This window comes from Diuraphis noxia, unplaced genomic scaffold (genome assembly GCF_037042655.1).
Source record: "Diuraphis noxia isolate RWA-SAM2 unplaced genomic scaffold, SU_Dnox_SAM2 contig0003, whole genome shotgun sequence".
NCBI classification, from domain to species: Eukaryota; Metazoa; Arthropoda; class Insecta; order Hemiptera; family Aphididae; genus Diuraphis; species Diuraphis noxia.
In genome coordinates this window covers 57115176-57141067 of record NW_028301713.1, presented here as the reverse complement: position 1 = coordinate 57141067, position 25892 = coordinate 57115176, and the positions used below count along the sequence as shown (strand labels likewise).

The following is a 25892-nucleotide window of genomic DNA, read 5'->3' as shown; positions in this document are numbered from 1 at the left end:
AGTGGCAATAATAAATGGATGTGTCCCATAAGACAAGATGTGCAATTTTGTGAAGAGGATATAGGTTGTCCAATGATATGTGACAATAAGATAATTGGAATTGCCAGTCAAAGATATAATTGGAGGACTTGGGCCATAGGAATGGAGTGTGGAAATTTAGATGTGGAGATCAGATATTTGTTTTTAAATCGAGAATATCTGAATTGGATAAAACAAATCATTGGGATAAATTCTTAGAGTTTAAACACTATTTTTAGTCTTACAAACAGTAACAAAAACTACTTTTTATTTTTTGTTTTAAATGTTTAAAAGATAAACCTTTGTTCCCTAATACTACAGGGTGTCCCACGAGGATTTGCCCATTGTGATATCTCCTGGGATAATAAATATATCATAAATCTGTTTTTTTTTATTAGACTAACATAGACAAGGGATACATGTATTTTATTTTTGAATTTAATTAAATTGTTTCTAAAATGGTTTAAAAAATTATTATTTTTCTGACAATTTTGACAGTTAAACATTTTATTTTCATTAATTTCATGATTTTTAATGTTTTTTTTAGTTTATAGATAAATCTGCAAAAATCTGGTTTTTATCCGGGCGACGAGCCCTCTCTACGATTAATGGGTATGCCCTCAAGGGACACCTCTATATATATATATATATATATATATATATATATATATATATATATACTTGCCTCTGTCTAGCGTTAGTATAGATAGAATATAAATCTGCAATTTCTTTGTTCATTTGACTCAAAACAGTATTTGAATTGTTCAACTCATTGAAATGTCTGTTTAATTCCTCAGTGATGCTCACTATGTTGCGACCATTCCAATAAGTATCCAAACTTGATAATTCAGTCTAAAAGTATAAATTTAAAATATGGTAGATATATATTCATGCCATTATAAAATCAAAGTAGATATCTATATTAATGAATGACATACCTTAGCAGTGTGGATTAAGGCTTGAAGTTCGTTTTTGTTTTGTACATTGCTGTCCAGTCGATCGATACGCAAAAACGACATCAAACGACTTTTGATTGCGGCTATGTCGGTCTTTAGCAATTGGATTTTCTCTTGTTTTGAGATATCCAGTTCCAAACGTTCACACTTTTTGACCATACCTGAAAACAAACAAGGATAATACGATTACCATAATATTAACTATAGAACAATAGTAAGCTTAAATAATAACTAATATGAGAACAAATACATACATAATAATCAATATTAATAGGTATTATATAGATTTGACGCCGAGAACTATAATTTTCTAATAAAAAAAATTTATTAAAAAAACATTTTTTTTTTTTGAAAATCTCGTGTTTTATCTTTATAGTCATTATTGTAATACTGCATTTGTATAAGAAAATTAATTTTTACAACCTTAAAAACTTTTTAAGCCTGTATACATTTGTAATTCAAGTCAAAAGTAAAATAACTTTCAATGTTTATTAATAAAATAAAATAAAATATTTATTTAATATGTATCCAACACACATCGAATTATTTAGAAAAATATATTTTTTTTACAGGTATAAAATCAAATTTAGGTAGCTAATAATTATTGTATTGTATTATGAAAATCTAAATTTAAAAATCAATTAATTTATTCTTGTGAGAAAAAAAATCTGTACGTTTAGAATATATTAATTTGTAACTTGTAATGTCTTGCATTGACTGGATATCAAAACATCAAAAGAACATTAGTCATAATTTTCTTTTAACCTTACACACACGTTTTTACCTTCGTTGTCTATTACGCAAGCTATAGTGTTATTTAGTTCGATGATGCATCTCCTCAACGTTTCCGTTTCTTTAGATCGGTAATTTCTAACCCTATCTTTCATCACATCAAATCTCTGATCAATATCGATTTCGGGAAACTCGTCGTCAACAACAGCAGATGATTTGTTTGGGCAAGCTGACGTTGGGGTACGGTAAAAACTCGTCTTTTTCGGAGTCGATCGATGAAGCCGCTCCACGCCGTTCTTTATCTGCTGGAAACTCTCGTCTAGGCTACAGTCAAAAACGCTGGAAGTATCCGTTTCGTCCGAGCTTGTGTTGAATTCTAACCGCTGTGACTCCAAATCAAACAACGGCATTTCAAAATCAGACGTGCCACCGTCGTTGTCCAGTTTAAGGTCCATGTGAAATTATTATTACTAAATTCACAATTCAAATGCGGTATTTTTTTTTAATGAGCCAGCGGACCACGGAGCAGTTGTATATAAATAGAACTGAATACACCACAAATATCTTTTCTAGCGGTTCTAGGCCAACGTATATTAGGTTATTTTGTCATCATTCGCACAACGTAAACCAGTACATTGACATTTTCTGTAAGATACATTATTATATTTATCTTGGTGTTATGGAAATTCGCGCTTTTTTGTGATATGGTACGGTTCATTTTGTATTTTTTGTAGTAACGTTTTCCTTATTGTTACGATCAACGCAAGTAGTAATTTTTTTCATAATTTTTCTTATATTTCTCAAATCAAGACACCGACAGGTGACAATTATTTCGAAAGACGATGCACCAAAAAATAATAACAAATCATGAAACGTCCGAATGTAATGTATTGATGTAATTATATCATAAATTACTCGGAAATTATGTACAATGGATTTTCCTATAGAATTAATATTTTATTAACCTGTAAAATTTTTTGTACTTCATAAACTTAATATGTTAGCAAGTTTTAAACTCCCTTCCCTCTAAATTGTACATATATCTACGTATTATACTATTATAGCACCATCATCAGGCGACTGACCGTCGCGAAGATTGTCTTTAATCCAAAAACTTAAATTTTATGATTAATATTTCCCTGTATCTCGGTATTTTACACCTAGAAAAACTATGTAGTCATTTTTACACTAGCCCATCGGTTCTTAATCTGAGTGTTTAATATCTAAGAGAATGTCAGATTGTAGTTTATCAGTCACCAGAGAAACAAACGCAAAGCACAACCACTTTATACATATAAATATATAATATTATAATATTACCAGTTTTGTTTAATCTGCTATATTAGATTCAATTAATATAAAATAATATACTTTATTCAGTGAAAAATTATGAAGAAAAGTATTCAATGATTTACCTCGTATGTTTATGAGATTTTATTAAATTAAAAATTTATCAAGCTGGTGCAATGGTGCGGACTACGAATATTTGACTTCTTACGTCGACAGTTCTAAATAATTATATTAATACGTCCATAGATAATAGACAAATATAAATGAAAAAACGTTACAGAAATACTAAAAACAGTATATATATAAAAATTATAGTTAAGATTCCACAGAATAATAATTTAAAATTATTAAATACATTAAATTTAATTTAATTTAATTAGGACCTAAACAAGGACAATAATACAATATTATCTTGTGGAGGAATACATACAATGGGATTTATTATCCTTCATAAAATCCAAGAATATGTTTAACAAAAAACATCAATCGTTTTCACTAAAATATAATCTCAAGATTAATTTATTAAATGAATTAATTACTGGTCACTTATCTTTGTAAACAAAAAAACGAACTTTTTAATAATTAGTTTCAACGAAATACTTTGATTGTTTTTTTAATAAGTATAATTAGTATAACAAGTAAGTTTAATTAATGAATAGAATATCATATAATCTATAATAACTACATAATATTATGACTGATAACAATAACAAATGTGATTTTAATTGCACAAAAGTACTCACCGATGTTAAATTTAAATACGGATTTATACGCGTTCTAAAGATTATGTGAAAACCATTTTTAGAAAAATCCATTTGTTAACTATTAATATAAAAATTCACTAGGCAGTTAAAATGTATAGGACTAAAGGACTAAGAATACAGAACACGTTTCCTAGTAAAGTAATAAACTTATAACGAACGTATGGCGATAATTGAGTTTTATACATGATCAGAACCCTTGAAATATTTACATTTTACATGATAGGGTCTCAAATGAGCGATTTAATATTATATAGATTAAGAGCACAGGAAGTGGTCGTAACCTTGTCAGCCAGATATAAATAATAACATAGATCTTTTTAAAAGATTAAACGTACCTATAACCAAAAGATTTAAAAGGATTCATAATTGAAAAAATAATAAAAGGAAAGATAACAGAAACTAAAGTAAGTTATAAAAGCTCTTAGTACAGCTCTTTAAAAACTTCAAATTAATTTTTTAAATAAAATATATAATTTAAAAAAAGTAACAAAGAAAATAGGCGCAATTTAGTATAAGAAAAATATTATTTTCGTGATTATTAATGGGATATTGATTATATCAAGCTCAATTAATTTATTTTGTTTTATTAAAGAATGGTGTATTTAAAAATGATTTAATTAGAGCTAGATTACAAATGGGCGTTAGTTATAAAATGTATAGTTCTAGAACTTAAACTTAGTCCAATATTTATTTATTATTATTTATAGCTGATCCCTTTTCGGTGAAACGTCCTCTAAAATAGGTAATAATAATTTTATAAGTATATGCGTTTTGACAACGTGTAGGGTTATCTGCATTATATATTTATGTGATTACGTTACATGATCTGATGAGAACTGAACACTGTTATATAAATCATCACACTATCGAAGTAACTAGAAAATTAAATCGGTTAATCATTTGGTAACTAAATTGTATTTATGACCAGACAAAAACTCGTATTGATTTCTATGATAATTAGAGCTAGAAATATAATGCCTTAAAAAACGAGTGTTATGTCCTTAAACTTCAAATCAATGCACCTATAAATTTTGTCGACATTTTATTATTAGAACAATTTAAAAACAAAAAATATGTTTTTTTTATTAAATTTAAATCTTAAAAATATAATTAAGATTTCGTTTCTTATTGTTCTTTATTATTCCTTATTTGGCCGTGTTCCTTGTTGTCCTATGTTATCCGTGAGTTAATTTACTATAAGCGTCAGTACGAGTGCCGTGTAGATACATTTTATAATTTGTACATGCCATTTAGTGGAACATTTGCATTAATCAACAATACTACAAAACATTTTGAATTTTTGACACCGGAAATTTAAAATTGAATGGCATTCCGACTATGCAAGCCGAGTGTTGTGAAAACAATTATTTTCGTTACGAATAATAGCTACTTGATCTGGAAAAAATGAAAGAAGTACCGAGTTCGATACAATGGTGGGATTACGAGAAAATCTTTAAATTGTGTAATTCAATACTTAGGTATACCAATGTGACATTTGAGCATTTTGAAATGTACAATAAAAATAACGGGTACCTACTACCTAATAATAAATACTAGTAGTACTCAAGTACAAGGAACAACTGTACAAACCAAGGTACAAACTATGCAAATTATGATTTTTTAAGCATACTTAATTTTTACCATTTTTGTTCGTATAAAACTTGTAAACACCACATTGAATGTGAATATACTTGATACTCAAAGTGAGAATCATGGAGAACTTCTCTCTTTCAGTATATTAAGATGACGTTTTAAAGTGTCGCCATTTGAACAAATAGTTTCCAAGTTTTCTAATTGCTGCACTAAAGATATTAACTAATTAACAAAGTAGGTATTAGGTGGGTAAAGTATTAATTGAAAGTAAAATAATAATATACATTATTAAAATATTAGGTATGCTATGTCGTACTTATGTCATTTTATCAAGCCATAGTGGTTAATGTTCCTAAATCTATGTATTTTTATATAATTTGAACTTTAAATATTCAAATTTTCACATATTTGACAAATATGGCTGTGGAATTACCAAGACTACACTAGTATTAGGTACTTTTTGGAACATCGATTTCAATACTTAACATTTTTCAGGAAAACAATCGGCACAAAAATTAGAAAAAATGAAGGTTTCATCTAAGACAAAGTATAAACCTAAGTACTAACCTATTTGGTAACTAATAGTTATAATAAGATGATTCCGGGAATCATAATTTTGATAAACGCGTAACTAGTTTTAACATAAAACAGAAATTGTGGGGACAATAGTAATCAATGTCTAAAATTATACCGAAGTATAAAATAAATAAATAATATTATAAGGAGTAGTTCAAGAAATAGGTAATTTATAGCTGAAGTGCACAAACTACAACTGCGTGTCGAACGGTACAAACTGGTGTATAATCGCAAGTCAGAAGCCAGAGCCTGTTGATTCCAGAGGCTCCAGGTGGTAAGTTTAATCTCACGTTTCCATGGTACCGACGAGACAGCACGTGGTGTACACCGAATGCTAAAACGAGCGCAGTACGCTGAGTATAACGTTTGCACGTGACGAAATTTCAGATCGCCATTATTATTTCTATTATTATTCGATCAACGCATAAGTTGTTGACACACATAATACCAATTATATCAATAATAAAATTGTGAACGTTGTACATGTTGTTGTTATTCACGTTGTCGTTGACCGTTTGAGAAAACAAAACTAAAAACACAAAATGCATAAAAATGAACCGTACCGATTAAAACGAGTGATTTTGTTATGTTTACATCGACCGCCGGTACATATATATATATGCTTAATACCAAATTGTCGCGTGCTTAAATTTACGAATATTAAAATAATTATTAATAAGCATAATAAAAAACCACATCCCCGTCCTGGAGATAACGACTGTGCCAAGCCCTCTAACGAAACCGCACCAAGTGCATAACACATTATTTCAAATATTATTATTATTATTATTATAACCCTCTGCGTGTGAAAAAAACGTCCCCGTCGACTCTTTAACGACATGACGAGATGGTGAATTGGTGACGATGTTTAAGAGGGGAGATTATTTAATGAAACGGTTACCGAACGCGTAAACAAAAATCGGCCGTCTGCAAGATCGTAGTCCACGGGATAACGTATTGCTATATATTGTCCTTACGATTATAGAGAAGAGAACACCAATAGTGAAATACTGAAATGCATGAGGGAAAAAGTCCACGGAACGAACGGCGACGTGAGTCTATTATCAAATTTTTTATCAAAAATATTGTGTCAACAGAAAAACAGACCTTTTTTAATTTAGATTTCTAAAATTGGCCAGGATTCGAATACCCTGTTGGTACGATTTTCACGTCAGCAACCGCCATAAAGGTTTAAATCGAACTTTGGACAAAGGCCCACCAAGGCAAAATTAATGGAACACGCGCCATTTCGTAAATTTCGTTTGTTTGTTGTTATCTTTAGATTGACCCGGCGATGAGTGTACTGTAAACGCCATATTATACTATGATACTCGCACACTCTTAATGCTACTACTATTAATAATAACAGTAATAATAATAATGGCCGTTGACGTAATATTATAATAACAATTTGATTATCGCGTTTCCGTCAGAATTTAATTAGCAAGACGTTTGGCAGAACCAAAAAAAGACGGGATTTCCGTTATACCGAGTTTACCGATCACTGTATTTGGTAAGTTAAATATTTTACGGGCAAGTAGGTAACAAATGTTTGATTGTAACACGTTACTTTACAAGTCAAATATAATATTAAAATCAACTCTAAGTGACAAGGTTAAGTGGGAACCAAGCTTAAAGCTTATAATTACGATACCGACGGTCGTTTATGTCTGAGATAATAAAGTGATAACATTTCGAGAAACATTTACAAACTTGAATTCAACGCGACGACTGCGTGACGCGAAAACACGAATGTACGTTTATAATGACGAACGGAGAAAACAACATCACTGTCAGGCACTCGGGAAAAACAAAAATATTATTATACTGCATTAAGCACGTGATCATTAGACGCAAATCGCACGCGGAACAAATTGCAAAGCGCCCGACACCATAACGACCAACGATTCGGCAGCTGCTGATAGACTGAAATCTAAAGTACCGTCTACCGAATGTGGCCAACAACGTCAAGGCGGCGGCTGCAGCGATGACGGCGAGTGACGACGGCGAACGATATGCGACGGCGGCCCATAAAGCACGCGCGCGTTCTGATGAAACCGCGGTTCGGTTAAATCTACAAACTTCAACCGCGGTCGAAACGTGTGGACACGACGAGGGTCCATGAGCACAATATCAATTATCATTTCATCTAGGCGGTGATTCCGTACATCGTTCGAACGCGTTGTTATCAAACGGAAGCGCTCGTAACTGTGAGAGGGGTAAAGACCGCGGGATATTGTAGCACATTGTAGTATGTGTGCGTTTGTATAATTTTATTAGTGCGGCAGCACCGTCTGTGGACAGTGGTCCCCAAAATGGATAAATAGGTTCCTGAATCTGTGATTATAATATATTTTTAAATTAATATTGTTGAGCGTTGACGGGCTATATAGCAAAATGGCATATGATTTTTATACTAAAAACGTGTATGCGCAGACGCCATTTCAATACTTTTTAATATGGTCTCGAAGAGTAAAAATTTTATTAATTGATCTATAAAAAATTCGATGAATAGATTCGTGTATAAATTACCATTTATTATTCAAATTTCTAATAACACAGCGAACGTATTTAATTTAATAGATGTCAGTTTACTGTTTTTTTTTTTTTTACTAGTTCATACGTAACATAAGACAAAACGCAAAAGAATCGTATTTTTAATGTTTTTGAATAAGCTTTGAATAAAATCAACCATTACAAAAATTATAAAGAATGACATTTTTGAGGGAATGAGTGAATGACATATCAATTCGTCAAAATATTGTCTCGAAAATGTTAAACATAATTTAAAAGTGCAACATTTTTTCATTATTTTGAGAATAAAATACAAAGTCAAATAATAATAAAATATAGGACCTATATGTCATTCCATCAAAATTCATAAGAAACGATTTTAGGCGAAAGCGTATTTTCTACACTGCGCGAAAGTCTGAGTGATAAGATAAATATTTACATTCTGTTGATTGTAGATACCTGGTACTTATAATAAGAGGACGCGGCTCTATTCGGTTTGATTTAATTACCAAAAAGAAAACTGAGTATTATTGTGTATTTACATTTTTTATTTAATGCAACTTAAATAGCGGCCACGAAGAGTTTAAATTTTTTTTCGAAGGTTCTCATTTGTTATTCAGAAACATAATTATCCAGGGATGTCATACTGACGTGAATAAATTTATAGTTATCCACAAAGCTATTTTAAGATTTAAAGTTACACACTCTCTATTCTATATAATATTACTTCTACCCCTTTTTCATAATCTCATATGTATGTACTGGTGTCTCGTCCATATTATTTTTCATTCTAAAACAATTAACGACATTCTAATTTTATCCCTCTACGTATATAATTACCTACACCTAAAAATAAAATAACATTTACAGAAACGCAATTACTCATTGTACTACTCATTAATTTATAACTATTTTAGTTTGATATACTCGAATAAAGATTAACTATTGTTTTTCTTTTTTCTTTTGTAATTATCAAGTTATCATAGTTGTATACTAGTGGCTTTAAAATAAAAAATAATTTAAAAAAGATCACCTAGATTAAAAAAAAGCATAACAATAATAAATTCAGTTACCTAGTGGTATTTTTTTTACGTGAAAATTGCAAATTCTTCACCTAATATGTTTTATCGATTTATATATGAGAAGATTACCAAAATTCAAAATCATCGATTTTCACATCAACAATTATATATTTGCACAATCTATTTTAGACCATAGGTATATAGTATATACTATTTATTATAATTTATAATTTATAATAAGCTATAGAAACAGAGGACAGACACTTATATAATATTAAATATTCAAGTGTTTAACAAATATCAACAACAGTTAAAAAAATGTAAATGATAATTTAATTCATTGGATGTTATAATGAAAATCATGTTTATAGTAACATATAGATAAACCAACATAATATTATGCTGATATACTTCATTGTGCTTAATGTGCTTAGATATAAATTTAGATAAAACGTTTATGGTCGAGGGTCGACTGTTTAGCAAGTAGTAACATGACACTATATATAATTTAAATGAACATAATAGGTATAAATTATATTATATGATAAATAGATAGCGTGTTAATATTCGATCAAATATTTATGTCATAAACTCATAAATGTATAACACAAAAATGTAGTGGATACTACAAATCGATTTACATATTTTTATTTTTCGAAGAAATGTACCATAATAATATGTAATAGTACGACTATAAAACATAATACGTATACCTAATAATATTGTAAATTGTATCATTATTATAGAGGAATTTCGCGATGGATGGTATAGGGTAATATTATTATTACCTCACAGTATTAATTACTTATAAATGGTATTGTCGCATCTACCTTCAACGATTAAAAAAATTTACTAGAATAAAATAGTAACAAGTATATTATTAAGTTATTGTCATAACTATATTTGACATTAGTTAAACGTCCTAATTACTATATAAAAATATGATAATATCTTAAGTATTTTTTTTAATTATGACTTATGAGCACTATTAAAGTATATTATGCACCTGTATACATAATTTTTTAACTTAATTGGACCAATATAATCATTAGCGCAATCATGCATTAAGATTTTTATTTTTATATTTAAAAAAACGAGTCTATGATATATCATTATATTTTAGCACTCATACAGAGCCAACGTTCCGTGGTAACAGTTATTATTTTGAACAATAAAACTTTTCTTACCTGCAGTTACCATTATTTTGTTACGTACAACTCCATATGTCTCTATAATATGTGTATCACGCTCTAATGATCACGATGAGGTATAACGTTCATATAGGGTTGACAACATCATAATATCTAATAATAACACGTCCATAACATATTCTATCAAAAAGTATGTATACAAACTATATAGATTGATAAAAATTGTTTACGGTGAAAATTTATCATATAATCAAAATACCTAGTTAATCCTTAAATTGTTAAAAATCACAATCTACGATCACAATCTCGTATGTTATGTTGTGTTTTTATTAAACCCCACTATGTATAAAACATATTTAAATTAATTTTAAATTCCAAATAATGCACACAAAATATGAATTTATAAATAAAAACTCCAAAAAAATAAACAAGTATACCAGAATCAATATTTTAAAACTCTTACATACAATTTACCTAAACAATTATTTATTTAAAAAAATTAATGATCGAAAGAAAACGATTTAAATTAAACATACCTAATGTTTAAAAATACATATTAACTGTCTAAAGTAACAACACAACTAATTGAAATAAAGCCTTTTAAAAAATACACGGGAATCGACGAAATTTTAATGACATGGTTAATTTGGTTAACTTAAAGAAAAAGATAATGAAAATTGCGACTAACTATATAAAAAAAATTGAAAATGAATGTTTCAAAATTATATACTAATACTGAATAATATAAGTATATTGAAATATTAATATATTATGGTATTTACATGATTTGAACTTATTATTAAGGAAGTTATATTTATTTACGACAGCAGGTTCACAGCCTCATTAATAATTATGAAGAAAACAATATTAAAATGTATTAAAAATTAAATTTTTAAAATATATTTAGTTATAATAGGTATATACATGACAAGATTAAACCCAACAACGAATAAGCAAGAATTATAAAAATATATTTTAAATACGAATCTATCAATATTATGGTAATTTCATGCCAAAACTAAAAACTAGAAATTAAGTTTACTGTTAACCCACGCATATTATTGCAGTATACATGCGTACAACTATGTGTGGTACATTGATACCTATATAGACTATAGAATATAGTCCCTACTACCTACATTATTAAATACATTACAGTTCTAAAACTGATCATCGTTGCCTCGTCAGCGAAATAGTGTATTATATTGACATTAGAATTTAAAACTAGTCCGTAGGCTGAACGTAGGTGGCGACTCGAGGCCGAAATTAAGGTATAGAAAAACGAGATTGACAGTTGGCATATTACCTATTTTTTATTTTATTTTTGAAAGTCGAGATTTGTTCGATTTGCTCTTACCGTGCTGCTGCCGATTGCAATGTGGTTGACGGATGACAATGAAAAAAAATGAGAGAATACAATATCGATCGTTTTGTATTCGGACACGCCATTATAATTTATACTCGTGTCATACAATATGACACGGTGTTTGGATTGACAAAAAAACGATACATAATGACATATTGTTTACCTTTGATCATGGTCTGCGTGGCCACGTGCGCCACTTCTACGCGGAATGCCATTTATGGGTCGACAACGGTTGATATGGCGCGGTTAGGACCGCGGGCAGACTAGAAATTTTGCAAAATAACAATTCAACGACGACGAATATTAAATTTTTGTAGAAAAGTTTCGCACAAATCGCTGGAAAAAACTATACGTGGATATACGGCAGCGTTCGGCCGTCGTTCCGCACTAGTCTGACGCTGCGGATGGACTGGTTCAGGATGGCATATTATTATAATATGCAATTATAATGATGTTTAGTAGCGCGAAACGGAAGCGAGAACAACGAATGGAGAACGAACGTAGGTAAATTTACCGAAAGTGATAAATATATTTTACACGGGTATCAATAGGAAAAATACACCGGAGCACATCTTCAGTTATAACCAATTAATATTATATTGTTGTAATCTATTGCGAATCATAACATTGTACAAGATAGTAATATTATTATTATCGTGTAAGCGACGAACACGCGATCACCAAACAGGTGATTGCGATACTACACCGGCAGCGCAAAACGCGCGCGTCGCGAGAGGTTCTCGCTCAAACACAACGCACACGCGAGTAGGTATAAATCATGAAATGTGCAGGCGTGACGCCGCCGAGCAGGTGGGGCGCAGCCGTTACTCGCCGAATACCCGACGAATAATACCATAATATTGTGTATACCTACTTATGTTATTTGGCGGCAGGTACCTGGCCGAGTAATTGTCTAGATATTATGATATGTATTATAAATGAGATAATATGATATTATATTATACTGTGCATAGGTAGATAGAGACAAACAGTAACTTTTTTCAAATACGCCCACCCGCCTGTCTATTTTTATATGCACAAATAATGCACTCGTCCGCGTTATGGTATTTGGAATTTTAATGTTATGCATATATTATACTCAATGACCTCTTTCCAATCGAAAACTTCTCTTTTCTCGTTTCAAAATGCTTCAAAATTTAAATACAAACGAGCAGATTCCGAGCTACTCTATATAATAGCTTATGACATATGTAATTTACGTACGTATATATGCGTACTGTATAGCCATAGAAGTAACATACAGAGGAAAACTGCAGTCAAGTAAATGTTTTAATAACAAATTATGTTCTAAATAGGTCAGTAAAATTTAATTTGATAATAATATAGGTTTAACTAAATATTGTTAATGATCATTGTCTATTTAATGTCTTATGAATTAGTGTAATCATACATTCATACCTATTATTTAAATTTAAATATTTTCGTCAATACAAATACATAAAACTCGACAACTATTAATTCGAATTTCGATTTCAATACATTGGCGTTTTAAAAAGAATAATCCGCTTAAAAATGTGCAGCCTAAAACCCATAAGGAATTAATCAAATTAGTTTGCAATGCATAGCTGCGACTTTGCTGTAAATTGTTATTACTTGTTATTTATCAAAATATTCATTTAGACATGATATAACCGTGGCAAAAACGCTATATGCCTATATGCGATCTGATCGATTTCCGCAGTTAGTCGCGAGGGGAAAAATCGAGACATGTTTATGGGGGTCACCATGGTGACATCGCGTTTCGTTCGTAGGCTTTTCGCCCACAAAAACTGCGTAGTAAAGTTTATTACAATGTTTCATATAAGGCGCCAAAACTACTGAAAAAAGGCTAAGACAATATCATCCTATTGTCGCTTTGGTTCGCTATGTATACATAATACCTTAATCTAATAATTTCAAAATTAAGTGACATTTGGATGACACGTGTACGACACAGTCATAAAATCTAGGGCATCTATTAGTCATTTAAAATGAATACTTAGACTGATAAACTTATAAATAAATAAAAATATTTATCGCGACGATACAAAGGTACTTTACTACATAACACTATATATTTCATTCGGGTAACTGATAAAATAAAATGGACTATAGAGTACCCCGTTGGCGAAGTGGCACTGTCAACATCAATCATAAGTCGTATGTAGTATCAAGTAGTATGCAGGCTTGGTACTCAATTTAGTCCACTTAAGCCCGGCGGAACTGGGTTTCTTTCTAATAATATGTCTTGGGGCGGTATTTAAACATTTCACTTTTTTTTAAATGTGTGTGAATACAGTATACTATTAAACGAAATAAACTTGTATAACTATTATTATTATTACTACTATTATTTTATAATCGTTTTAACTATGAATTACCTACTTATCGAGTGAACAACTGATAATGTATGAGTTATAAATTCAAGGCCATTAAAATATCTACACTTGTTATTTTATGACGAAAAAAATAGATTTTAAGACATTAATAATGAATTATTGTTTAATAAATTATTTATTTAAAACGTGTCAAACTGTTATTTAAGACAATATGAAATACTACATACTCAATACTTGGGTTTAGCGATAAATAATAACTTATAACATTTTTAAAAGTGTAGATTGAAAGCACTACGTTATAATTAAATAGATTTATATATTGTGTAGATCTGTGTTTAAAAATAAAACTAAAAATATATTTGATTACGTTACCTCCTCTTTTGTCTCAGTAATAACCATTTGTTAGTTAAAAACGTTAGGATAAAATTGGTAATTTACTTAATCAATAAATTTAATATCCTGTCAATTCTACAATAATATAATAACACAAACTACTCACTTTCAATTTCTGCTATGTCATTGCTTGAAACAAACGTTTGACTATCTTTGATTCCTTCTAAACATAAACGGAGACAATATTCATTTTCTCTGCACCGTTGTTTTAACTGACCCTGTAAATTAAGTAAATTATGAAGTAAAAATAATATAAGTTTAGAGTTATCATCCACTTACAATTTCTGTAACTGTAAGGTTTGAATTCGGAGAAGTCACAAGCATAGAAAGCTGATTCAATTGTAATCGACTCCTAAGGATAAGTTTACGAACGGAATCTGACGAATCATGTTCAAAAGCTTCATCGTCAAGCTGAAATAATATAATAATAAATTATAAAGCTCTATACAACACTTGTATATATTTTTATTGATAAAAATAATAAAGTAATCGTAAGTACTCACTAAACTTGGTCTACCGATACTTGAAGCGCAGTCAGACTGACTATCAAAGCATTTTCTGTAATCGTCACCAAAGTCCAATAGTCGTCTGACCGATTCCGGGTCCGGTGGGTCCTCGCTGTAAGGCTCGCTTAAGTATTTTTCCTGATAGCTATCCCAAGCCTGTTCAGAAAACGAACTAAAGTCTGTGGTTGTACCAGACGGCAATTGAGCGGTCAATGGAAAACGTTTTTCTCTTGGAGTGACGGCACCGAATTCACCTAAACGGAACACCGGCATTTTCATCGGACGCTTACGTACTGCCGGTCGTTTTGAATCTTTTGTAACTTCTTCTTCAGTTTCCGAATCCACTCGTTGAGACTCATTATGAGTAATGCCACACAAAGAGCCGGAAAACGATCCAGAAGTGATCATTTCGTTGTAGGTAACAGAATTAACAATAGATGACAGGCTATCAGCTGACCCACTTTTACTTTTTCTATCCTAGACTCATAAAAATAAATGAATTAATACAATTGGTTTTGAATTTTGATGCATTATGATGTATAGGTTAATATTATATTTTATCAGCTGTTGCTTACCACAGTGCTCTTTCTTCTGTGTTTAAGTTTACGTCGCCTCAGTGAATTGGTGTTATAAGATCCACAACAGTCTTGCGTTTGAGTTGCAGTGGATTCCTCGATGGTGGATGAGTCTCTACCGTTTACACACACTTGTTCATGAGAAATATGATTGAGGGCCGATTCAGAAACGGACAACTGACAAGACTCGGTCAGAAGTCTAGCCTTAGGACTGCTTTGGGGAAGACCAGACATGCTGACCGGTCTCAATGTATTTCCAGTATTTGTTTTCGATCTCAATTCAACCTGCAAATGTAAATCAAGATTTTATTAAAATAATAATCATACAATTACATTATAGTATCCGGCTAGTTACCTTTGGAGAACTGCAATCGTTTATATTTCCTGGGCTTGAAGAAAAATCCAATTCCTGAGTTTGAACTACGGTTATATCACACGACCGCGAAGAATGTGAATAATTATCTGAGTTTAAATGCTGATCGTCGTCTTCTGTAGTGTATTCACCACTAGCATCACAACTATCGCCGATGAAATCTTCGTTCTAGAAAAATAAAGTTACATGAAACTTCAATAATACATATGTTTGATAAATTATAGATAAAAAAATTAGTATATTACTTCTGGATTAGCCGTTTCATGTCGGAAAATTCTTCTTTTCACACCACAGCCAGACATCCAAAGTTTTTCATAATGTTTATTCTTGGAAACTGACCAATTGACGTTTTCAACCAGAGCTTTAATTTCTTCTATGTTGGCTCGTTCTGCCAAAGACACGGGCATTTCTGGTTTCTCAACTTCTTTCTTCGTGTTAGCACTGTATGTCCATTCTTCTTCTTCCGATGATTCCGACGTTTTTACTTCAGCTTCCACAATAGACTTCATTTGGGACTCTTGTTCCGAATCCGTATCTAAATGTCTGTAGTAAAAAGTTGCCAAGTTTGGGCCCTTTCTATCCGACCTATGCAAAATGTAACTTTTAACTTAAGTACTTAATTTGATGTGATCAACATTTTATTATTTTATATTTACCTGTGAAAATTAGCCGTATCGTCGAATGACATTCGTTCAGATTGGAGCACTGGTGATGGTGAAGTCTTTGTTTCCATTTCAGTGTTAACTTGTTCACCCTAAATATTTAATCGGCTTAAATTTATATCTTAGAAAAACAAATTGTACAGTATGGTCACTTACGTCTGAAGAATTTGACAAGTTATGATCGACTAACCGTGGACATTTATGAACCGGTTCTTCATCGCAATCCGAAGAACTATTGCTGTCCTGCAATAAAAATACATGTGCATGTTTTTTTTAAATAATATAATATATATGGTAACAGCAAACGACGTAAATCCTATATTACGTACGTCCGTACGAGTATGTAACGTTACATTAATTAACTTTGTTAGGACGGATTACTCCGAATTTCTATAAGTGTATATATACTAGGTATTATATAACTCTTCGGTCATCATTCTAAAGTCTAGAATCTAGATAGTTAGTCCGACATACCTTTCGACATTTTTTCACGGTCAGACTTTCAATGAAGCAGATCCACTCTAACGATCTTATATACAATAGCTGCCAGCGGTGTTCGAAATTCTTTGCTTTTTTGGTGAGTAGCGGCACGGTTTGCACCAACTCTAGAGGAGTCGTAGGTTGATGATGTTCGTCAGCTAGCAACTTGCAGTATTTAAGCACCAACCGGATGCACTTGCCTTTTGATTCAATGTCACTGTGGATAGACTAAAATAAAACAGAACATATTATTAGACAACAGAAAACAGAAATATAATTATATATAAGTACATAATATCAGTATATACGACTTAAATCAGATAATATTATTTTAATAACTGCATACCTATACACAGATATAAAATACGAAACTTAATCATATTATGCGCAGGTGGACATTTTACAACACGATTTCAGTAGTTTTGCTTATATCTATAATATTATTATGCTACATGTTAAATTATAGAATCAATTTATTTTTGTTTAAACATAACATTGCCTATAATAGTAGTTTCCACTTATATCAATACTATATTTGTTTAAAAAATTTTAAAACCCTTATGCCTTTGTATAATTTTATATCGTTCAAAAAATATTTCAATGAATATCCTGCAGTTTAACAATATTAGGTAATTTTTAAAATTCTTCTTTATCATTCAATGTCATATTTTGTGGTCTACCAATTAACCAATTTAAATAATATCTTTGTCAGCAATAAGACACTATATTAATATTAAGCTGTCGTATTTCCAGTATAGACTTATATATATATATATATTATATATATATATATATATATATATATATATACATAATATATTTTCATAACCATTTCCATTGTTTTAAAGACCCGCTTGAAAAACAAGTTTTAATGATGTCTAAATTTAATTAATATCATAGTGCAGTATATTATATTTTATAAGAACGTATACTATGAATATTATAATAAAACTATATTGTCTGTTCCTATACATATATTTCAACCGATTCCATTTAATGTAAACATAAAATATTGTTTTGATGTTAAAAAGGTTTTAATGAGTTTCGTGGAACTCACGTACCTATATACTAGCTGTTAAAAAAAAAAAATTCTGCTTTAGAATTATAAGATGTCCTTCAAATTCTAAAATAAATATATATTCTTAGATAACACTTATGGGATTGTGGTATTGGTTGTTACTTTCATCGGTATTACATGTTATTATAATATGATAGATTTATTGTTTTTAAACTACAATATTACATATTACACTTTAGTTTTAAATCGTGGCCAACATTTTGAGCACCACTGAACCAGTAAGTCATAAATATGATACAAAACGCGGTGGAATATAGTATATACAAGGAGAGATGGCCCAGATATATTTAAATCCAGCGTGCCTTTCACGCCGCACGTAGACTGCACTGCATCATTGCCGCCGACATCATCATCACGTGGCCCAACTATAGGGAAAGGATATTTCGTTAAACGCGATAAATGTGTTATACATTTATATATATATTATAATATAAACATGTGTGCGTGCGTGCGTGCGTGTTTTTTTAAAAACACAAAACTCGACAGAATGCGTTCGGCGGACGCCATCGGAAAGGAAATGACAACAAAAAATAAACTCCGACTATTTTCTCTGGTGGTCATGGTCCGAACGACGAGTTCTACGACCGCCGTTACAGCAGTGTTGTTGTTGTATATTATACATAATATATTATTATTGTCGTCATCATCGAACTGTCAGAGTGTAACCATATAGTAATTTAATGTAATAATGTAATTTGCAGCTGCATGTGCGACAGTATACTGAAGAATTAGCACAGTTATTCAACGTTACAAAAAAGTATTACGGTAGACATCCGTTAACACGACTATCACGTTATATTGTTTTATATGACTTTATGGGCTTTCCGGTGCGATGTATAATTTTGTTGACAGTTATGACTATTATGAATTACCATGTTAATATTTCAGACGAATATTCTTGATAATATTATTATAATTTTAGGTATTTAGGCTTAGATAATTAAATAGTTTTGCAAACAGTATAATATCCAGTGCAATAACAATAATTATTATCTTAAAAAATAATATTAATGTATAACAGATATATTATGTATTTCTTATCAATAAATATAATATCACGAGATTCAACTTTATAATTTACCTACTTGAATGTATTGTATATTATGATAACTGCTCAAGTACAATGTGCAAATGATGAATAAATGTTATTAATTGTATGAATACATAATATTGTTTACCTTGTATAACAGATATTATGTTTATGTTATTATTATTATTATTATCAGTCCTAGTCTAAATTATTGACAGTAATACTTTTTTTTCTCTTAAAAAATCATTCACAGTCCAACGATTGTCTACAATCCAAATATATGAGAACGTGTTAAATTATCTACTATACGCTAATAAGTGTAGTTCCGGTCCAAGGTCTCTCATTTTATTAATATCTCCAAACGACTCGATAAAAACCTCCTATAGAGCCGTTTACGGTCAATTCACGTGATGAGTATACATAATTTATTCCCGTGTAAACTCACACGAATCGTCGTGCGTATTATCTGAAGTGCGATTAATCACAAAACGTTTAAGTCGAAACGTTTGCACACAGCGGTAGCACCATAATACGTACCTATTTAAATTTTAAAACGATAATATTCCGACACGGCACGTGTGAACACAAGTGCCGAATACGCCGGAGGCTGATTTATTTCTAGTCCTTATAAGGTGAAAATTATTGTTTTCGTCGCCATATTATTTCCGCCGTGGTTGAACAGCGTAGATGTGTAATCGAAAGACTTAGTGATTTAGCATAGTAATATAACATTATCGACAACTCAACGATGACCGACGTACATTAAATATTTGTTAATTGATCACGCGCGGTATATATGCTGTTGTGGATGTGTCGCGCGTACCCATGGAATGGGTAGAAAGCGCCGCCATAGGTACCTGAACACTGAAGTCCTACCTATAATATTATTATAAGGTTCACCGAACGAGTTTTTATTTTATTTTACCGCCGAAAACTTCGAAATAAACACGCGAGCCAGATAATATTAATATTCTATATTTATATGCATTAGGCGCAGAAATGATCGTATAATTTCCGTGTTCAATTTAAAAAAATAAAGTTATACCTCAGCATAATAATTCGCTTTCGTGCCCGGGCAGTTATATACCATTCATTATAACGCAGAGGGTGCACGGCGTGGAAAAATAGTAGGCATTACCCTCCCCTTCCCAATTGGACGCAATTAACGCGACAGCCGTTGTCATTTCCTGCTATATGTCCTAGGTTCGTCGGGCATTAATCGATATAAATTTCCAAAACACGTGTTAGTTAGTCGTGCTGGCAAGCCTAAACGACGACTGCGACTTATATACAATATAGGGTGTTTTGTTTATAACTGTAGTTGACACAATTTTTGTTTTAAAGGCGAATAAATCTATTATTATTATTTTTTTTTTGTTAGTGGTTTTTCATTCAAAATATTTTAACCATTATAAACCATTATGCTTAAAAGGATTTTTGAAGTACATAATATAAATATAAAACATTTTAATGAAATAGTTTAGTGTTGCAAGCCTATGCCTTATACCTATAATTTGAGAATTTATTGTTTAAATGTATACGACTATAACTTTCGATGCATATAATAGGCACAGGTTTAAATAAAAACTAAGCGTGCTTAAGCTATGCATTTTGTCATTTTAGTTTTTTTATCTTATAAGAAAAAGTTTTTGATACATAAGTACGAACATTATTTGAGTGTGCTAATCTTAAAACTGAAGGTGCTAATATCCCCTAAGCTCCCCCTCCCCTATTTGCGCCTATGATTCGATGGCATACTTCACTCATCGAAACTGACAAATGATAATTGATAAACAAAAACTATTTATTCAATATTTGAAATATACAAATTTAAATGATTAAAAAAGTATATCGTTTGTGACTCATCTGAACTTAATAAAAGTACCTATATGGGATGTACTCAAGAAAAAAAATATGCATACCTATAGAGATGGGTAAGTGAGAACAAATTTACCTTGTACAACAATACCAACTGATAACTTTAATAAATATAGTTGAAAATTAGTGTGGCCATCAGTTATCACCCCGTATACATATTTATGTGACTATTTAGTCGGTCACAGAAATTTGGATGCTGCGGTAACACTATAATATGCTGCGGCGCCTACGAAAGATCGTCACACGTGTCATATTAAAAATGTTTTTTGAATACGCACTTGTTTCTATTTTTTAATTTGCTCTTGAAAACGACCATATATTATACATAGCATGTATGTGTGCGTTATAATTATACCTACTGTTGTACGTTTCCATAGGAAATAACATATATGGCCACAGCCACGATTAGATATAGGAAACGTAAAAATGTAAACGTATTAAAAATGTAACGTGCGTAAATGGTTTTCGGCACGCGACTATTAAGGCATTATTATTATACTACATAGAATTAAATAACATAAATAATAAGCGACTTTTGCAGCAGACTACATCAGTCCCGACGAACATCTCGACAAAAATATTATGACCAAGACAATCATTTTTCCTTTGCATGAAAATCGAAGAAAAAATTATGCCGGTAAACAACCAGCATGAGTTTCATCTGCTGCTGCTAAGTGTAGAATAGGTATAATATTAACAGTTATTTTTAAAACGATTTACGTGCTTTGTCTCTGATGACGAGATACTGCGGTCGATGGTTAGGTTAGATTAGGTTACTTTGATACGGTTTATATATGCGATCGCAGTGCGATCATCGCACACAAGACGATATAGATGAAACATGAGTGAGTAATAATATTATTTATCGCGAACCTATTCTTGTTTTGATGGTAATATATTATTATTATTAACAAAGTATTGTGTCCTATTTATGGGTCAAGTGAATACGTTGCACTGGAGATTAAAATTTTACGATATTCCTATATGCAATATACATATACGCGACATACGTATACTGTTGAAATTTAACATTAATAATTGATAATTGAGCTATTAACTCTCCACGAAAAATTATCATAATTTATTTTTTATCTAATTATTTGATATTATGTTAAAGTATGAGCTTTTCCACAAATAGTTTCGACTCTAAACATTTTAATTATGAATCATTCGTATAAAACATTTAATTATTATTATTACGAATTCAAAAGCAGCCAAAGCGTACCGATATACTTAAATCCCGGTTGCAATGATTTTAAGCGTAGTAGGCAATATAGGCACTACTGCACTAGGCACCTAGCTGCATATATATATTTATATGATCAATATTTAGATTACCCACACTGCGTTACTGCTCCGTGCTCTCGCGAAGAGTCCTAGCTCATTATAGTAATCACCACACAACAGGTTAATGGTGGTTAGGCTAGATCAAGCTAATATTTTTTTATAATTAGGTACACGTATCATATGTAATATATGATTATATTATTAGCAATGGACTACGGTATTAACTACCATAGTGGTGTTCAGTAGTATATGAACGCGCTAGAGTCTTACTTTCGATTCATTTTAGACTTCTTACTTAAAATATTAGAGATACGGAAATCTCTCTCAAATATTCGAGAAACTAGAAAAAAAATTAGTATTAATAAATTATTGAAAAAAATCAAACATTTAGTATATATATTAAGAGTTATAATTAAAATAAATACATGATTATTATTTCGTATATTATAATACGTGAGCGATCGTTATCAATTATCATACATTCATAAAATAGTCGAACAATATCACGATGAGGATCTTCATATCATATAAGGATTAAACGGGATTAGTGAGCGATGGTCAGACACAATTATATGTCTCTACATTTTATGAATCATATAGTAGGCCTAAAAATAATAATAATATATTATATATGTATAGTGTATACGAAGTACCCATGTAGTGAATCATTTGGATACTTCGGGGCAGGTGGTTCGCTGCAGGCGGCGTTTATAAAGGTTATTTACGAAACGCGCCTAGAATATAATATGATATTATAATATTATTGTAATAGTGCGGCGTGGTAGGTCATTTCAAAGCGTATTTATAGCAAGGCGAGGCCGAATGGGCCCTCCCACCCTTGAAGTTTCATTGTGAACAGTATTTGAAACAGGAACCTCATATAAATGGTATTTTAAAATATATTTTTCACAAAGTTTACCTATACTATCCACATTATGTCGATTACATAATATACCATATATTTACAAATTCACGATTCAGACATTTCTTTTTTTAACGAACCATCTTTAATATCTCGCTCAACGTCGCTTTGGCAGTTAGGTATACCGCCTAAGAAATCAGTATTTCTATAAAAGCCCTTAGGATAATACCGCTTTTGCGTCCTCATACACCTAACTAAGATTAGAAATTTACGGTGGCGACTCTTCTGCCTAAATTCTCTAAATCCACTTATAAGGATAGGTGTTTCGACAATCATAATATATACGCGTAGTGCCATATATATATAATTATCCTAATATGCTTTTCGGTGTACTGTCGTGTATTGATGGGCACACACGCACACGACCCCGGACAATGCAACCGAACGTGCGGAAGAAGAGGAGGTCGAGTGCAGGTGACGACGACCCCGCAGCCATATATATATATATATATATTATAATAATGTTTAATATTAATATGTAAACGAAAGCGTAAAGAAAACGTAAAAACATACACAAATTGTGATTTTTGTAGTTTTTACGTTTTCTAAGAATCAACTGCACTGTATATAATATTCTTTCATCCAAGGCTTAATATATAAGTAGACAGACATAAATATATGAACTATGGCTTGGTTAGTTTAGATAGTGTATACTTACAAGCCCTCTGGTGCAATACAAAATACAATACACGAACAAAGACCACACGCCGTTTTATGAGCCTACACACACACACACACACACACACACACACAAGTGCGGCGCACGCGCATAATATAATGTTACTGGCTGGTTGCAGACAAACCCCGTTTATGTTTTGGTTATGAGTTATAACTTATAAGTGTTATAACACTTTTAACTTATAAGTTTACCCGATCAACACCACGACCTATATAGGATCTGAACAAATTTAAATGCACTCTCTCACTGCACGCCTTATCGGCGTTTTGTATATTAAATATAAAGTATAAACAACATAAAATGAGCATATTTTTTTTCTAAACCCATAAAAATGTGTTAAAATGTTTAACGTATACACTAGGTAGCATATAATATGTGCACCTTCACTGAGTCTATATCGATTTTATCTTAATGGGTTTTTTTTAAGTCTTGGATTCTAATTTCTTATATTTTTATTTCACTGACCCGTTATTGGTTTTTTTTATTCAGTTAGAACATTTTTTTTCTCAAATAACTGCATGCAGACATACCGTGATATATATAATATATAGGTATATTTATCGGATATTATTATAGTTATTAAATATACGTGAGATTTTCGTCCGTTTAACGAGCGAGATAATTCATACAAGTGTATTATAGTTCATATACCTTGCAATGCAAAGTCAACATTTGACGACAATAATATGTGTACCTAAATTTTTCTTTAATTATAACATTTTACATTATTATGCTGTAGTATTGTAAACCATTGCTTGTAATTATATATTATTATATTATCACATCGGCTAAAACGTAGGTTACTTAAACGGAAATTTTAGGTACCCACTCTAAAACGTTAAATATCCGGTAGACGTTAACGGTTCTAAATTTTTGGCGTGAAAGAAATAAAGATCTTAATTCCGCTAAATATGAAGGAAAACCCGTATTACACTTGTCCTATATACATATGTAAGGTCCCTTGCAATTACGTGCACGCGATGTATATATAATTATACTGCAGCAGCGGTTAATTTAATGATACATATTATATACATTGGCAAATAATGACATATAAGTCTACATTATGCACAATATACATATAAATCTACAAATGCAAATGAAACATATGACGCCAATAGTGACATAATAATAAATAATATATAAATAGGTAGTGTGGATTATTTTTTATTAAAAATAACGTAGAATTTATGTACACTTTTACGACCCACGAAATGGCGTTTTGTCAATCTTTCTGTTTAAAATATGAACACGCACGATTTAAAAAATCAAAAACGGTCTTACCGTGGGCAGATGTGTGTATAAACATATATAATACATGATTATTTTAAAGGGGTCGTGACACGAACGCCGCCAGATATTATCGTCGAGGTTTACCCGCGTTTCACTGCAGATGCACGTGTAAACAAAACGTCTTAAATATTTTTTTTCGTCGGACCTACAGCCTGATAGGCATGTATACACACCGACTGAGCTATAAGTATATACCATACAGTATAAGTCCAAAAAGAATTATCTAAATATATATGAAAGAAGTGTAAATACAACGTAAAATAATATATGGGGTGATTTTTAAGCGTAAATTCCATATTCAAATTTTGATTTTATACTTAACAAAATACTTAATAAATTTTTAGGAATAATATTAATATTGTGTTATGTAAGGATAATATAAGTTTAGGACCTGCATTTTATCGATAAACATGTT

At 31.0% G+C, this 25892-nt stretch overlaps 1 protein-coding gene across 1 annotated transcript in view; it reads right to left on the bottom strand.

The window, feature by feature from the left end:
- The window catches only part of klar (klarsicht), a 138069-nt gene that overhangs the window by 14697 nt on the left and 97480 nt on the right, over positions 1–25892 (bottom strand). The window contains exons 10-20 of the mRNA XM_089223454.1: positions 17305–17538; positions 16987–17073; positions 16825–16922; positions 16414–16753; positions 16151–16336; positions 15796–16080; positions 15218–15697; positions 14994–15125; positions 14821–14932; positions 957–1135; positions 704–870 (exon numbers count right to left, since the gene is read on the bottom strand). Coding sequence (XP_089079580.1) covers positions 704–870; positions 957–1135; positions 14821–14932; positions 14994–15125; positions 15218–15697; positions 15796–16080; positions 16151–16336; positions 16414–16753; positions 16825–16922; positions 16987–17073; positions 17305–17538 — 2300 coding nt within the window. The remainder of the gene's footprint in view (positions 1–703; positions 871–956; positions 1136–14820; positions 14933–14993; positions 15126–15217; positions 15698–15795; positions 16081–16150; positions 16337–16413; positions 16754–16824; positions 16923–16986; positions 17074–17304; positions 17539–25892) is intronic.